The sequence below is a fragment of the Mustela lutreola genome, chromosome 5, assembly GCF_030435805.1.
Source record: "Mustela lutreola isolate mMusLut2 chromosome 5, mMusLut2.pri, whole genome shotgun sequence".
In the NCBI taxonomy this organism is placed as follows: Eukaryota; Metazoa; Chordata; class Mammalia; order Carnivora; family Mustelidae; genus Mustela; species Mustela lutreola.
The window spans coordinates 113,690,890-113,707,522 of record NC_081294.1 but is presented as its reverse complement, the minus strand read 5'-3'; the positions used below and the strand labels follow the sequence as shown (position 1 = coordinate 113,707,522).

General features: G+C 33.4%; 1 protein-coding gene across 8 annotated transcripts in view; it reads left to right on the top strand.

Moving 5' to 3' along the window:
- TMEM161B (transmembrane protein 161B) overlaps positions 1–16,633 on the top strand; it is a 67,942-nt gene that overhangs the window by 34,986 nt on the left and 16,323 nt on the right. For 5 of the 8 annotated variants that reach the window (XM_059175424.1, XM_059175431.1, XM_059175426.1 and 2 more), the window contains 2 exons: positions 1,082–1,179; positions 5,052–5,208. In XM_059175424.1, coding sequence (XP_059031407.1) covers positions 1,082–1,179; positions 5,052–5,208 — 255 coding nt within the window. Of the gene's footprint in view, positions 1–1,081; positions 1,180–5,051; positions 5,209–16,633 lie in introns of those variants that run through there. The other 3 variants (XM_059175429.1, XM_059175428.1, XM_059175430.1) reach the window with 1 other exon arrangement.

Sequence of the window (16,633 nt, the reverse complement as noted above, 5' to 3'; positions counted from 1 at the left end):
AAAAAGACTTTTTTGATCTTGCTACCATTCTCTTTTACACTTATCATTGCAAATATACCTTGAAGATCATTGGAATATTAAATGTAAGCCCTCCTTCTCTTTTTATTTTGAAAAGGCTTTACATGTACAAAAAGATGCCAAAATGGCACTGTCTTATTCCTGGTAGCAATAATTACTGTTTAGTTTATTGACATGAATTGATATTTTTACTGAGTTTTTTCCAGAGTAAATGAAAATTGTTTCTTGGTATTGTGATTAATGCTTTTGAAACGTAGTTTATTACTTTTTATATATATGTGATTGTCTTTTAAAAATTAAATCTAGGAATGATGCACGGGCACCTAAAGAACTCTTTTATTTCCCCCATTCGTGATTCAGTAAAAGCAACTCCAGATGAGCCTTTCACCTTACTGAATTTCTTACACACATAAATCTTAATATATTTCTTCAACTCTGACTTGTTTATAGCTACAGGTCTCTTTATACGTATGTGTGGACATAGATAATTTCAAAGAGAAATGCATTTTTGTTTCATTGGCTTTTGTTCTTGCACCTAAGAAATGGTTAAATTGTTTTGAAGTGAAATACTAGAAAAGATGCCAGTTCCTTGCCTTTGCTTTCTTAAGTGAATTTCATGTCACAGAGGAGCCACTTTATCCTCTTTAAGGTATTCTGAGGTTTTCTTCCGTATGTTTAAATATTGTGTGATAATGGTGTTTCTTTAATTTTTTATTTGCTTTTACTCTTGTACCTAAAGGAAAAGACTTAGTTGTCTTAAAATCTACACAGGGGAGTAGGAGAAATAGGGTGAAGTGTTAAGCTAATAATTAAGATTTTTTCACTAATTTAGGTAACTCTTTTTCTTGGCAATCTGCATACTCATAATAATTTACATCCACATTTTGTAGTCTTCCCTTTAAAAACTACCTTTGACTATTGTACCTCCTTTTTGATGAAATATTAAAAATTCTGCTTCTTTTATACGGTGAAATTTAATACCCCATTTCTGATTAGTTGATACAAGCGCTTTAATAACAGTATAGGTAACTTGCTTTTTGTGTCACTTGTCTGATTTTTATAGGAAATATAATGGTCACATTGAAAGTAAGCCACTGACCATTCCAAAGGATATTGATCTCCATCTAGAAACAAAGTCAGTTACAGAAGTGGATACTTTAGGTAAGGGAAATCTTGGTAAAGTGTTCTGTAAATCTCAGTTTTCTACTATGCTAGTGAAAGTACTTTCATTTTATCTATTTTTTGTTTAGTTTTTAATCATTAAGTCCATTTTACGGAATATGAAATCTTTTTCAGAACTTAGAAGCTCAAAATGACTTCATTAGAATTGAATTTCTTTTTCAATTCACTTAACCTGTACTAAGAATTATTTTTCCCATTTTTCAGAAAGGCTGACTTACATGTTTGTTATGCACTTTCTGTTTTATGTTGAGATCACAGTGACTTTTCAGCATTTTGAATTCTAGACTTCTTGCCATAAGTGCCATTCTGTTCCTTTTATGGTGTGGCTTGCACAAATGCTTTTGGGTGTTTGTTTTTAATTACCTGAACTTTTATGCTCATGCTTAGTAGACAGGAAAGTGGCTTTAGAGCAATGATCTGGATTAGGAATCAGAAAACTTATTCAAGATTTACTTTTGCCCATGGGATATTTCTGATAAGTTATGTGTTTTTTTCCTCCTTCCTGTATATATCAGTGTTTGTAATTGTATAGTAACTATAATGATTTTATATTTAAAATAAAATTTATATGAAATTATTTGAATCCTGTAAGGGAATGGCATCTAAGATGACACGATACTAAACACTGATTTTCGAACCTGACTGTCCCTCAGAATCCCTTGAGCAGCTCTTTAAAAAGAAAGATTTTTCATATCTACCCCTGGAGATCAAGTAAATCTAGAGTGAGTTCTGGGAACTTGTATTTTTTAAAATGTTCTTAATGGTTCTGACTTTGAGAACTAATGGTTTACCTGATAAGTGAGGCATAAAAATAACATGTTAAATAATTTTGGTAATGTATAAATATCATATGTAATTTGGCCCTTCTTGTGTTAAATCATAACCACCCTGAAAAACCTTAGTAGCTTCATGTAACATCTCATATAGAAATTATTTAGTGGTACAAAATGGCTTCAGGATATTTGAAAGTTGATTCTATATTTACAGAGATTTGTACGTGTGTATTCTATACACACACACACACACACACACACAACACATATTTTTTAATATGTTCTATATAATATTAGAAAGGGTGTCCTAGAATCCAAAAAGGTCAGTGAGGAACAGTATAATATTATTAAGACTTATGACTGGTTATGTTATCCTCTTTTTTCTTTTTAACTATTTTTCATGCAAAATCTAAAACATTTAAAAGCACTTTTTGACTAGTTGTCACATTGGCTTTATTAATCTCTTATGTATGTTTGCATGTATAAAATGTTCTTAGACATGTAAATATAAGAATATATATACATTCTCCCTGATTTCTAGTACAGATTTTTGTCATTCTTACTAGTAACTCATGTTAAATGAATAATTATCAGCTTATTAACTTTAATAATAGCTTAAATTTAAGTATTTATCAGGCATTGTTTTACGTGCTTTACTTTAATTAGCCTTCTTCCAGTTCTATTAGGTGTGTAACTTTTATTGACCTTTTTTTATTCCCCCTTGAACTCATTGAATTCATATAGTTCAATAACTTGGTGTGGGTAGTATGCCAAATGTGGTAGAGCCAGTTAGTGAGACCTAGGCTATTTTAGTGAACTTAAAAAGATTAAAATTAAGGCCTTATCACATAGCTTCTTCAATATTTTGTTTCATTAATACAGTTTTGAAACTAATTGCAAATGGTAGTAGTTTAATAACTGGCCACATAATTTCAAGAGCAGAGTAAAATGGGGAGATGTTTTATTTATGTTTCTGTAATCATTTGTGAGTGCATGCTCTGTATGTGTGTTTAGGTAAAAGTAGAGGGTTTTCTCCTTGAATTTAATAAGGTACACTCATGAGTTTAAGGCAGATCACTAGGTTTGATTTTTCTTTAGTTTCCAATAGCCTAATAAAAGGCACATAGATAATTATATTATTGAATACAAAAAGAATATAATACTTGGGTAAAACACGTAGCCAAGATTATGTATAATTTGTTCTTTTGTTGAATGTATATATATTACTGGTATCCCAATAAGTATCTTGAAAGTCTGTCTTAATTTGTATTAGCTATCTGTTATAAGAACCTCTAAAAGTGCCTAAAAATAGAAAACTACTTGAAATGTCACTTACCTATTTGCTATGAGTGAATTTCCTAGAGGATACCTCTGAATGTGGGCAGCACGAATTGGAACACTTGCTTCAGTTCTTAATAAAAATTGAAAGCTTTTAGGTAAATGGATGTCTGTCTACCCAACTAGATATTTGTCTGTCTGTTCTTCCCATTTCCCTGTCCTCCTTCTGAGAAGTCATTGATTCCAGATTTTAGATTTTAGGGTGATTTTAGAGGAGAAGTGAGGTGGCTAGAGAGTAAGAGTCCTTCATCTACTTCAGGGTAAATCTTTCAGACTGCTGCTATTCATAAGCTAATATATTTATCAGGAACAAAAGAAAAAAAAACCTAACACAGTTAAAATAACTAGCTGCAAATTAAAAATTTACCCAGTCATAAAAGGATTTGTAATTTTTGTTATAAAGATAAGAGTTAGTTGTTTTAATATTTTAAATGTCTTACTTTGGTGTTTTATTTTCAAAATACTTTTTCTATAAATGCATGATTTTAAGTTATTCTCAGATACTACATTTTGCAACTAAAATTTTTCCACAGCAGTGTAGATCATTTTATTATGGAAACATAGGAATTGATGTTTATGTATGTGACTTACTCCCACATTTTCAGGAGGTCTTCTGCAAAATGATGCTGACACTTTGGACTGCACTCAGGCAGAAGTAAAACAGAATATCTGAGATGAAAAGAGAGAATCTGATTTACTATCGGAGAACGCTAATTTTAATGTAAACCCTCTGTTGGAAGGGCTATCGTTTTTATAGAAGGCATTTCATCGACTTTTCTTGCAGGAACACAAGCAAGAATAGAAAGTAGATGTATTGGTTATTTCAATCTGCATTAACTCAAAAAATTATTAATCTTCCTTTAATGCATGCAGTTAATAACTATAGCAAAGCTTAACTCTCTTACTTCACAGAAATGAAAAATGTAAATAAACTTAACTTTGTACACCAATTTATACCTTCATGTTAAAGTATCATACTTTAGGATCTTAAAAAAAACATCTTGAGGGGCACCTGACTTCGACTGAGGTCATGATCCTAGGATCCAGTCCCTGTCTGCTGCCTGCTCAGTGGGGAGTCTGCTTTTCCCTCTCTCCTTGCCCCTCCCCCTTGCTCATTCTCTCTCTCCTTCTCTGTCTCTCTCTCTCTCTCACAAATAAATAAGTAAATAAAATCTTTTTAAAAATTAAAAAATATATTTAAAAGAGGGGTTCCTGGGTGACTCAGTTGGTTAAGCATCCAGCTCTTGGTTTCTCAGGTCATGATCTCAGGGTCACAAGATTGAGCCTCCCACCAGGCTCTGTGGTCAGTGCAGAATCTACTGGAGATTATCTCCCTCTCCCTCTGTTCCTCCCTCTGCTCCTGCTTTCTCTCTAAAATAGTAAATAAAATCTTAAAAAAATTTTTTAAACCCTGATTTTTTAATTTCTGTAAAAAACAGCTAATTAGCTGAGAAAATACCAGCTCATTTTGTAATCATATATTTTTAAAAACAGTTTAAATAGTTTTTGGTAATCATCCCAGGTCTTAAGAAATTATTTAATTTGTGAGGTATTAAAATTTAATTTTGAATGTCAACATTCTCTGTTTCCTGCATTTTTAGATTCTCATATTTGCAAACCTTACATTGCATATCAACAAATGAGAAAGTTTAGCATGGCTAAAGTTAATTATAGTTAAATCCTCCTAAGCTGTTTATTTATGAAAGTTTAAGTAAACTTTTTTTGACCTTTATTTTTCAGCATTGCATTATTTTCCAGAATACCAGTGGCTGGTGGATTTCACAGTGGCTGCTACAGTTGTGTATCTAGTAACTGAAGTCTACTACAATTTTATGAAGCCCACACAGGAAATGAATATCAGCTTAGTCTGGTGCCTGCTTGTTTTATCTTTCGCAATGTATCCTTCAGAACATCATTAGTAATAATATATAAGTTTGTGCTCCTCTTGTAGCTAATACAATTAGATCTCATCTCTTATTTGAAAAAAAAAATTGGGGTAGAAAATTTTTCTTTGTTGAAATCCTCTTTATTTAATAGAAAAAACTTGACAAGTAGAGGTAAATAGTTTAAAAAGTGAAATACAAGAAAAGATGCCAGTTCCTTGCCTTTGCTTTCTTATGTGAGCTTCATGTCACAGAGGAGCCACTTTCCCCTGTTTTAGATATTCTGAGATTTTCTTCCATATGTTTAAATATGGTGATATTTAAATGATGTTGCTTATGGTGATAACGGTGTTTCTTGAATCTTAGGTTATTGCACCTTTCTCCCCCTTCCTTTTCCTTTCTTCAGTTCCTCCAGAATAGTAAGAAAACAACTGTTTTACCAAATCAGTAGTCAGTTTTTGTGATACCTATGAAAATATTATTTATAGTAAGAATTATAGTGTTTTACCACCTTCCTTGAACAATTTTTTATTCTTGTATGTAGACGCTAAATTTCTTTACAGAATTCTAAACCTCAGTAGTTCAAACACATCATTTCTTTTTTGTTTTCCCTTGGAAATAGCCTCCTGGAGCTCTCAATTCTGTAAACTTAACTGCATAGCTGTTAACCTGGGATTTTCTTTACTGTCTTCCCTTAGAATTCCTTGTGCCTCTTTTTGGATCACATGATCTGCTTGTCTTTGGTTGACTGACCTTTGGCAGAGTACTTGCCCCTATAGTGCCCTGGAAAGGGGTGTTTTTAATTTTGAAATCTGCATGCCTGAAGTTATTTTCTCCTCATACTCAGTTGGTAGTTTGGCTCAGTACAAATTCTAAGAAAGAGTTTTTCCTGAAAGTTTTGAATGCTCTCGAGAAAACTCGATGCCTTCCTGCCCTTTGCATATGCCTCTCTTTCCTCTACGTCCACCCTCTAAATACTTTTTCTCTTTCGGTATTCTGAAGTTTTCATCATTAATTGGGTTAAATTCTAGGTTTAGCTTTTAAATCTGGGGACTCCTCCTTTTTTACTTGGCAGTTTTTTACCTTACTTTTATTAAAATTAAACATTACCTCCTCCGTTTCTGCCTCTCCAGAGATAGCTCCTTTTTGTTTGATATTTACATGAATATTTCCATGTGGGTAAAAAGCTCCTACTTGATTTTAGTTTTTGGCTTTAACTGATAACTGTTTCTGTGTAAATGAGGACTTGGCACATACATGTGGCTTGTCATCTATCACTAATCATTTCCCATTCACCTCGCCTTCTAAATAAAGATACTGTCATTTTTTAGAGGAATTTTCCTGCTTTTTTTCTTCTCACTCATTTTATTTATGTACGTAAAAACAATTTTTTTTTATATACTGTCATTTTGGTGTGGAGGGAGAGACCAGAAGTCAGTGGATGTGCTCAATCTACACTTTTTTCCAGAAATTTTGTACTGACTCTGTGATAAAATTCTGTTTCCTGTCATCTTTTTCAGGGACTCATTGTAATAACTTATTCTTCCTTTGAATGGTTCTTTAATATTATTTCCCTTTTTCCATTTATTTTATTTTCTTGATTTTTCTCTTAATTTTCTCTTAAACCTTTTGCTGAATTTTTTTATATGAACTTTTAAAAAAAATTTTATAGACTTTGATGTTCTATTTCCGTATCATTCTTGTGTCATGGTTGTGTAACATCTTTTTAGTTCTAAGGATATTAGTATCTTTTAAGTTTTAATTTATGCCTAGTGTTGTTTATTTTCTGAGTATCCCTCCCCCCTGCCTTTTTAATTGTCATCATGTTAGAGATTGGTCTTAAAATGTTGAATGACTTTTGATTATATTTAAGAAGAAGGCAGTTAAAAATTAAAAAGTTTTGTACAAGTGGCTGGAACTTGGTAGTGGCCTTTTTCGCAGATGACTGAGTGGGGGACTTTATAATATCCTGGGGGACCTCTTAATATCAGTGTCTGCAGGTTGTTGGGTTGTCATTTTCTCCAACAAGAATTGTCCATTCTCTCATCTTTGGGGTATAAATCTGACAGCCAGTGTTGCACTGACTGGGGAAGAAGGCTCAGATATTTAATGTAGAGGCATTAATTTAAATGCATTTCTGTGACTCCCCAGTGCCTCTTGTTTTCATGTCTTCATTGTCACCCTAAGTTTTGCCTGGTGCTTCCAAGCCAGATCTTTGCTGATGTATTATCTTCAGATAGTATTTCTTCTGGATTCTGCCAGTATTGGGGAAGGGCCATCACCTAATATGAATGATTAGGCAAGAAAAGCTCTGGCAAGTCTGGTTATTGCTAATATAGTCATTCAACCTATCATCCTGTTTTCATTCATCCTGCAACTTCTTCACAGGTCCCTGCTGTCTCCATTTTCTGAATTTTCCAGAGCTTATGAATGAGTTGGCTTTCTTTTTACTGGGTTTCTCCCTTTGTTGACCCCAGCGTAACAGAGAAAGTGGAGGCCTAAATCCGTTACTGCTTGTTCATCTGTTTAGACTGTCTTCCAAACTTTTGTTGACATTGCTTTTCTAGCAACTGTCATCTTTTCCTCTTCTTTGTTTCTGATGGCTTTTAGTTTCTTTGCTATATGGTTTAGTCATTTCGGGAGTAAGCAGAATAAATGCATATCCTACATCTTTTACATTCAACTAGAGACTGCTGAACTGTCTTTTAAAAATATAAATGGATACTATTTTGAATACATGATAGGATTTGACATTCAGCATCCCTATGCTCCTTGTTGACTCTTTGGGTTGTTTAGGTGTAATGTAGGCCAGAAGAGCCAGAACAAAGTCTTTAAGAGTTGACATCTTCACCATGTATATATTCTGCTGGATAGAAATACTGATTATATGTGTCAGTTGAGAAACATCCCCAGATATCTTGTACTATACTAATCTCAAGAGGAGATAAAGTTGATAAGCAATTAGAATATTACTTTTTAATTCTATAGTGTTAAATATGTAAAAATACTATGCAGTCAGTATAAAGACCCAGCCGTAGACGTCAAGTTACATAAACACACTAAAAATATCTTAACTTGATAATTAGCACTAGCTGACTACTTTTTTTTTTATACTTCAAAATATTTCTCTGAAATACTGCTTATTTTGGAATATTCTTCATTTTCGTCATAGTTGATGGCAGGATATTAAAATGGTCTTTGTGGTATTTATGTAGAAATGCATACTTGATATCCAGTTTTATTTAATGTTCTACAACGCTTAATACCTATTTACCAGAGAAATTAGAAAAATGTACCTCTTAAGAGCTACTCAGATTATTGTTTATGTGAATAAATTTCATCTTTCATTTCATTCAGTAATGCCTAATAATGCGAGAGCAAAGGTCCCACACAGTGTTCTGCACCGAACTGGCTCTGCTTAGTTTTAAGTAGTGCACTTGTGAAATGCTCCAGACAATAGCTTCTCTGCGGGAATCTGGTAGCTGGCTGTCTCGCCATCCTAGAGAAGACAGAAAGTGCTGAAGGGCTTTAGAATCCAAGCTATTTTCTGCCAACTTTAACCCTGCACAAAGGGGATAGGGAAGAAGAAGGAAAGGAGAATTGTGTGTATGTTTAGGTATGTGATTTTCCTTCGATCTTGTAGCATGTGAGAAAATGACCTACTGCCTTCAGTGGTATGCAGGAATCCAGAATTCAATGTGAGCTCTCCAGATTTAACGTCAGGGAGGAGTCTGTTTATAGCCCATCTTTTATTTTAGTTATAACATATCTGGTTTGCCTTTCACACCGTATGAACAGTGTGTAACTGCAGTGACCCCTGTCTGGCTTCTCTTCATTTTCTTATTGTATGTGCCTACTTATTAGTCAAACACATGTCTCCATTGATTACATAGGACAATAGTTCCACTTAATTCCAGAGTCACACATACATCAGTTGATTCAGAAATTCTCTGCAGTTGTTAACTGATAAAATGTCCTTTATTAATGTGGTCCCAAATTTAGACATGTAGAACTTAAACAATTGGCTCACTTAAAAGTGAGAAAGAAAACTGTTTCATTACATGGTCATTTTGGTTTTTTCTCCCCATCAGTTTTATTTGACATACTCATGTAGGACCACAATTACAACTTATACAAAATCTTGAAAGTTGTAAAAGCCCAGGAATGAGGTTTTTTTTTTTTTAAATGTGTGACACTCAGCTCTTGAACCCTCGTACCTAATACTGGGCTGTCTCTTACCATCAGCTCTGCTTTCTGTTTCGACAGAGTTGTACATGCATCTCAGCTATTACACCTTCTGGCCTCGCTCCTAAACCCAGGCTCATTCTCAGCTTTACTCCTTTGCCTGTTTGTAATTCTAACCACCTCATTTGATCGAGTGTCTGTGTTCCAGGACCATTTATGCTGAGTTACATGGTATGGGGAAGACAAAGGGTAAAGAAAGCCTTAGAGTAAGGATTGAACAGTTGTATTAATTGTCTTTCCTACATGATGACCCATGATGTCTTAGAGGCACTAGAGAAATGTCTCCTGATTTTATAATATGAAATAATATAATTTTCATTTATGAACAAAGGAAAAGCAAAAGGTAAAAATGATGCTTACACAAAAATTCAGTAATCCTTTGGTAAAAGTAAAACTTTTTAAAATTAAAATACTTTATAATCGATGGTTTTTTTTTTTCCAAAGAAACTGTCTTATGAATAAGCTGTATCACACAGTAATATTGAGTCAATTACGTGAATTTGAGTGAGAAGAAAGCTGTTCTACAAAGAATGATAGAGCTTCTCAGTAGTCCTATTATATTTGGTTAAAGGACTGGATCATTAGTCACATTTCCACATTGCTTGTATTTTACAATGTGGATGGTTTAAGGTACAAAACCCTATTATGTATGTTCTTAAGGCTATGTTTTAAATTTTTAATTTGCCTTGGTTGCCAGACATGCAAATTTCATACAGTGCCAAAAGTTGGGAATGGTTTAAATGGAAATAAATTCTAAGGTTTTCTGTGTTAAATATTAAGTTCTATATGTAGATTTGTAAATTAAAGTGTGCAAATTAAATGCTATATTTGTTTGCTCTAGTAAATAGACCGCTATAGCAAACCATCACAACTTGGTCACCTTTTCTAAATTCCTTCAGGGATTCTAAATTACTGTATTCGTATTTTATAAAACGTTCTGCTTTATATCAATAAGAAAAATGAAACTCTAAACCCTGAAGTGAACTGCATCTGTAAGCCATCAAGTCTCCTGGTGAGAAAGGAACAGAGTAAAAGCTGTTGAGTCTAAACCAAAGTACTTGGTTAAAAATTTGTACGTAGCATGGTATGTCAAAGATTGTTTCTTTTACAGACTTTTGGAGAACTTCTGTAAAACCATTGTTGCCAGTTTATTTGCCTTTCAGGTCAGAAGCCCAGAGTTAAACAGAGAACTTACTTTGGGAGATAAAACCCGTATTTCTGGATTATTAATTTATAATTGAGACTTTTTTCCCCCCTTTTGGCTAGGAAGTGATAATTTTCCTCCTACACCTAAAAGTTTAAGGATAATCTTCATTATTTTGCTTTATTTTAATCCAGATGACTAGTTAATAGTTTCTTGTTTGCTTGCTTATTTTTAAATAAAACCTATATTTTATGCTCCCAAAAATCCGTGACTGTTTTTTCCTTCTACAATCTGGCTAGGTTGAGGAGAAATTCTAAACATGCATAATAGTTTTGGTTTTATTTTGGGGGGTTTTTTGTTTATTTTTTTGTTTTTTGCTTAATTCTGAGAGAAATTTAGGTGCACTGTTTTCTCTTTAAAGTAATTGAACCTTCTTTTAAGAAAATATGAAAAGATCATTTTAGTTTAAATTATTCAAGTTGGTTGTTCTATTTTTTAAGTTGGAAGACAGACTCAAATCTTAAAATGATTTTACTTGATAGGTCATAAGGATTAATGTACTTGTTAGTTTTCAGTGTATGTACTGTAGCAGATTCTTGATACAGATTTTAGGCTTTGCAGTGACAGTGCAAAGTACAATGTGTTTTTAGTTATTGGTTGCTTTTTCTTACATAAAAATAGCTGTAAGAGGGTTAGCCATTTGAATAGAAGAAACCTTTTTATTGTTAGTTGTCACAAAAACAAGACTATAATCGCTCATGGAGTAGAAAACTTTCAGTTTACATGAAAATGACTTAGTTGTGTGGAAAGATGATATTTTTTAAAAAATACTATAAATTTTTTGAAAAAAATTTGAGAAACTTCTGGAAAACCTCTGTGTTTATTCTTAGGATAGTATCCATTAGATTCATGTATTGGCCACAAAATTCTTTCATAATGGGATCTCTATTTCCTTCCTTCTCAGAAAAAGCATTGATAAATATCTTTGAATAATTTCAAGATGTTAGGGTATAGAAGACATTTTCTTAATATGAGAATTCGGTCTTTAAAATAATGCAAGTACAAATTAAATTAAAACAGTGTCTTTATAAGTAGGTGTTCTGTAAGTTGCTAACCTAGATCTGAGAGAAATTTGCCATTTTAGATCTAAAAATTAAGCCTATTCATCATTTAAAAGCTCTTTCTCCAGCTCAAAGGTAAATATATTTAAGATATTTCCTACTGATTAAATCTTTCCACTTGTCCTTGATTTTTCTTACATATTGAAATTTTGGTGTTTGCCTGTATAGTTGCTTAATTCCAGTTGTGAAAAATGTTGATATTACATTAGAACTTTAAAAATGTCAGCCATTTGGCAGAAAAAAATTTATCCTGTCTCTAACATTGTTTTTATTTTAAGGGTTGAGATTTTGTTACCTAAAGTAAAATAAATTAGCCTTTAAAGTATGTGGTCCATTCAGCTGGGACTGAGGGGTTAAAAAGGAAGAAAAATTATTAAAAGAAAATGACTATTTGCATCAGTAGTTTTGCATTTGCTGTTTTGAATATTTACTAATATATTCTTTATGAAAGTCTAATATACAGGATGATCTATGAAAATAATAGCAAGATAAAGGTAGTAGAAGAGTTTATTTAAAGTACTTGATCATTATTTCCATTAGATTATAAATCAGGAAATGTTTTGTCTTCAATGTTTTTTGCAATACATGTCTGTAAATATAGAAGCCTAATTTTTTTGTATAATAATGTTATTTACATTATCAGGTTGTTTTTATGTATGAAAGGATAAAAGTAAGTGTATCTTACTTGGAAAAAAGAACAGATTTAAAGGAACGAAGTTAGAGAAATTAATTTTGAAAGCCATTCCTATCATATTTCAGGTATAGTCTGTTACTTATTTTTTTATATGAATAATTTACGGTTAGTAAGCATATTCATGGGATTAGAGCATAAAACGATTTTTCCTATTTCAAAATAATCTATTATATTTAGGTATTAGAGACATTTGGTAAGTAGCTCAACAAAAACTTTGTTACTATCTTAGCTAGTATAGAGAGTGTCTGTAAGTGGTCTCAAAATAGAGTTACCACAGTTACTGGTGAGGAGCTCTAAATGGGGTACCACAGTGTACTTATTTCGCCTGCTCAAAAAATAAGCCAGTTTTATATTCTGATATGTCAAATGCTAACAAAAGTCTTTCTTCATAGGAAGTTTTTCTTTAGTCTGCTACTATGTACTATTTAACAAGTTTGGACTTATTATATATTAATTGAATAAAATACACATTGCTCCAAAAGTTTGGTGAAACAAGCAGATGAGTTTTGAGTTGAAACATGGTGAAGAGTCTACAAAATAAAATCCCATGATAGACTTCAGTTGGTTCAGCAGATCTTTGCATAATTCTTTTGGCCAGGAATAAACTTTCAGGCACTGGGGTTATTGCTGGAAAATACACAGATACTGTTCTTTTTCCTTTCCTTTCTTTTTCTGATTTCTTTCGTTCTTTATTTCTTTCTTTTTAAGGTTTTATTTATTGACAGGGGCACAGCGAGAGAGGGAACACAAGCAGTGGGAATGGGAGAGGGAGAAGCAGGCTTTGCGCCAAGCGGGGAGCCCCATGCGGCTCCGTCCCAGCACCTTGGGATCATGACCTGAGTTGAAGGCAGATGCTTAACCGACTGAGCCACCCAGGCTCCCCAGATATTTTTCTTTTGGAGAAAGAGTAGAACTCTTGGAAAAGCTGCCCGTTTACTTGTTTATAAAATAGTTAAATGTTTGTTCTGTTCTCTTCTGGGTTGTGTATACATCAGGCTTTTGCCAGTAGATGATTAAATAGGATTGAAATCATAACAGTTTCATGGCATTGAAGCATTTCTAACAGTTGGTTAATACTAATTACCATTAACATTTCACTATATTTTAATAGGATGTGGAAATAATTTCAGTGCATGAGATTGAAAAGGTGGGAAAGCAAACATATGTGCTTTATGCTGTAAATTCATAGTTATTTAGGTTCTTTTAAACTCCAGGACACATTGTACCTTTTTTTCTGGCATTGGTGGGGGGGTATGTTGTAGATCAAGACTTTATTAAAGCCTAGTTTGAATTTCTTCAAATGTTAATGTTTGTCAAACAATGTGTACACATAGGTTATATAGACAAAAGTATTTAATACGTTGTCTTGAAAACTAAGTCCACTCTCTGATACCCCTTGCCACTTCTGTTCGTGTTTTAGCTGGTTATTTTGGCTTTTAAAGATCTTTGTGTTTCTAAATATAATGCTAGTACTACTAACTGTTAATTCAACAGTTCTGATAGGTGAGGATTTTCCTTAAATTATGCCAGCCTCTCTGCTTCCTTTCCTTTATGTTAATTACTTCACAATTTTACTGAAAAGTTTCAATAGCCAGTAATTATTACACCTATGTAAATAGTGCTCATATCTGAGCATTAAAAAGTATTGTAGCTTCTTGTGTAATTTTGTTCATTACTTTTAAAAATTTACTTATTTTTGTTTGTATTTCTTATTATTAATTCCACTAACTTCTCAGTATTGTTTTCCACAAAGTCGCTTATAACTTGTATTAGTTCCCACACGTTTCCCCTTCCCTGTGGAGATACCCTTCCTAAAGACTTCATTCTCTAGCTTCTAGCTGGAGGATTGGCCTCAGGCCTGCCAGATAGCCATGATTCTGGGACATACTTTTGTTATCTTGGCATTTTCTTTGCCTTTCTCCTAAGTTTAATTTCCCGTTTCCAGAATTCAGTGTTTTTCTCTTTCTTGGTTTGTTCAAATGTTTTGGTGGGCTTTCTGATGACGTGGTGTGCATTCACGGTCACTAGTTTTAGACTGCAGTCTGCAAAGTGTCTTAATTCTGTATTCTGATTAACCTGGATATAGAATTACAGGTCGTTGATATTTTTCTTCATAATTCTGAAGAAGTTTCATTGGTCTCAACCTCAGACTTTACTGTTAAGTACAGTGTCATGATATGTAATCTTGCATGTGATTTGTTTTATTTTTCTTCTCAGGAAGTTTTTACAGTATTCTCTGACTGGTTTCTGAAGATTCATAATCGTATACCTGTTGGAAATCTTTTTTTTTTTTTTTTTTTTATTCTTTGTGCTGGGCTTCTGGTAGGCTATTTTAATTTAGAAACTTTGATTTTGGAAATATCTTTTATGTTGTCTTTGATAACTTATTCCCTTTTGTAATCTCCCCACTCCCTGTTCTCTTTCAGTTAGATACTATACCTCCTAGATTGATCCTCTCATTTTGTCATAGTTTATGCTTGATGGAACTTTGCCTCAACTTTATCTTTGAAACCTATTTTTTAAAATTTATTTTGCCTAGGGCGCCTAAGTGGCTCAGTCAGTTAAGCATCTGCCTTAGGCTCAGGTCATGATCCCAGAGTCCTGGGATTGAGTCCCACGTCAGGCTCCCTGCTCAGCGGGGAGTTTGCTTCTCTGTCCCTACCCTGTTTCGTGCTCACTCGCTCTTGTCTTACTCACTCTCTCAAATAAATAAAATCTTTAAAAAATTTTGTGGGGCACCTGAGTGGCTCAGTCATTAATCGTCTGCTTTTGGCTCAGGTCATGATCCCAGGGCGCTGGGATCAAGCCCTAGATCTGGTTCCCTGCTCAGTGGAAAGCCTGCTTCTTCCTCTCCCACACCCCATTCTTGTGTTCCCTCTCTTGTTCTGTCTCTCTCTGTCAAATAAATAAAATCTTTAAAAAAAATGATTTGCCTGTTCTATTGATTTTTGTTTAGCCTAATGAAATAATTTTATGAAATACAGATACATCTCATATGTAGATATCTGTGTATAAAAACATACATGTAAAAAATTTTCACTCTGTTGCCTTTTTCATCTTTCTTTTCTCCAAGTTACTTTTTCCCCAATGCTGTTTTTTTCTCTTTTACATAAGGTGCTATCCTCTAATACAGAGATTGGTAAACTGGCCTACTGCTTCTGAGTTGCATCGCGTTTTTGTATAGCTCTTGAGCTGAGAATGCTTTTTAACATTTTTAAAGGTTGTTTAAAAATGATTAAAAAACAGAAGAATATGCTGCAGAGACTGTTGATGATCCACAAAGCCTAAAATATTTACAGTCTGTTCCTTAACAGAAAGTTTTCTGATCCCTGCTTTAATGTCTGTAGATTCCTTGCTTTTCTTTCATGGTTAGGAGTCAGACACTACAAGTGAGTTGGAAACTGTGTAAATAGGGCTTGGTTAGCTTTCATGGAGATAAAAACTTGTTAATGCTGAAGTTAGTTTTGTTCTGGGTAGACTGTAATGTCATTATCTGTTGGTCTTTTCTTTGGGGCCTTTTGGTTTCACTAGAATAGAGTCTGTTCTCCTCACCTGAGGGTGTGAGCCTGCTGCACATGTTCTGAAGGTGAGAGAACACCTTTGAGTATGTAGGCTTTCATTTATTCTGATTTCAGTACAGTTGCCTTAATGTAAATTGTGTACTTCAGAATCAGTTTCTTCAGAGGCTAAATCTTCATCTTCTGCTGGAGTCACAGTGAAGTTTGTTATATGACTGCACAGGGAGTAGAGAGTTGGGCATCCAGTTTCTACTCACATAGAAGTCAGCTCCCTTCCTCTCTCTTCAGCCTGACATGACACTGCTGTTATGTAGAATATTATACCTCCTAGATTAGATTTTCACAAAAAAGGTTGAAAGATTGAAATATAACTGGGAATTGTATATGAAGTAAAATTAACTTATTTTTTTTTAATTATTGTATAATCTATTTGTCCTTGTATACAATCTCATACAACTTTTTGGTATTGGAAGTTCATTATTTTATTCCATTATATAGAAAACATCATTATTGCTAAAAACTACAAAGAAGTCTTTAATATTCAGAACAGCCCTCTGAGGTTTTAGATGTATTAGTTGTATTTTACAAATTAAGAAATTGGAGACACAGAGTGGTTAATTAACTTTTACTTGGAGGATCACATAGTAAGAGTAGAACCAAGATTCAAGCAGGCAGCCTAGATCTAGAGAATGCTTTCTTTCCATCTGTGTTACACTA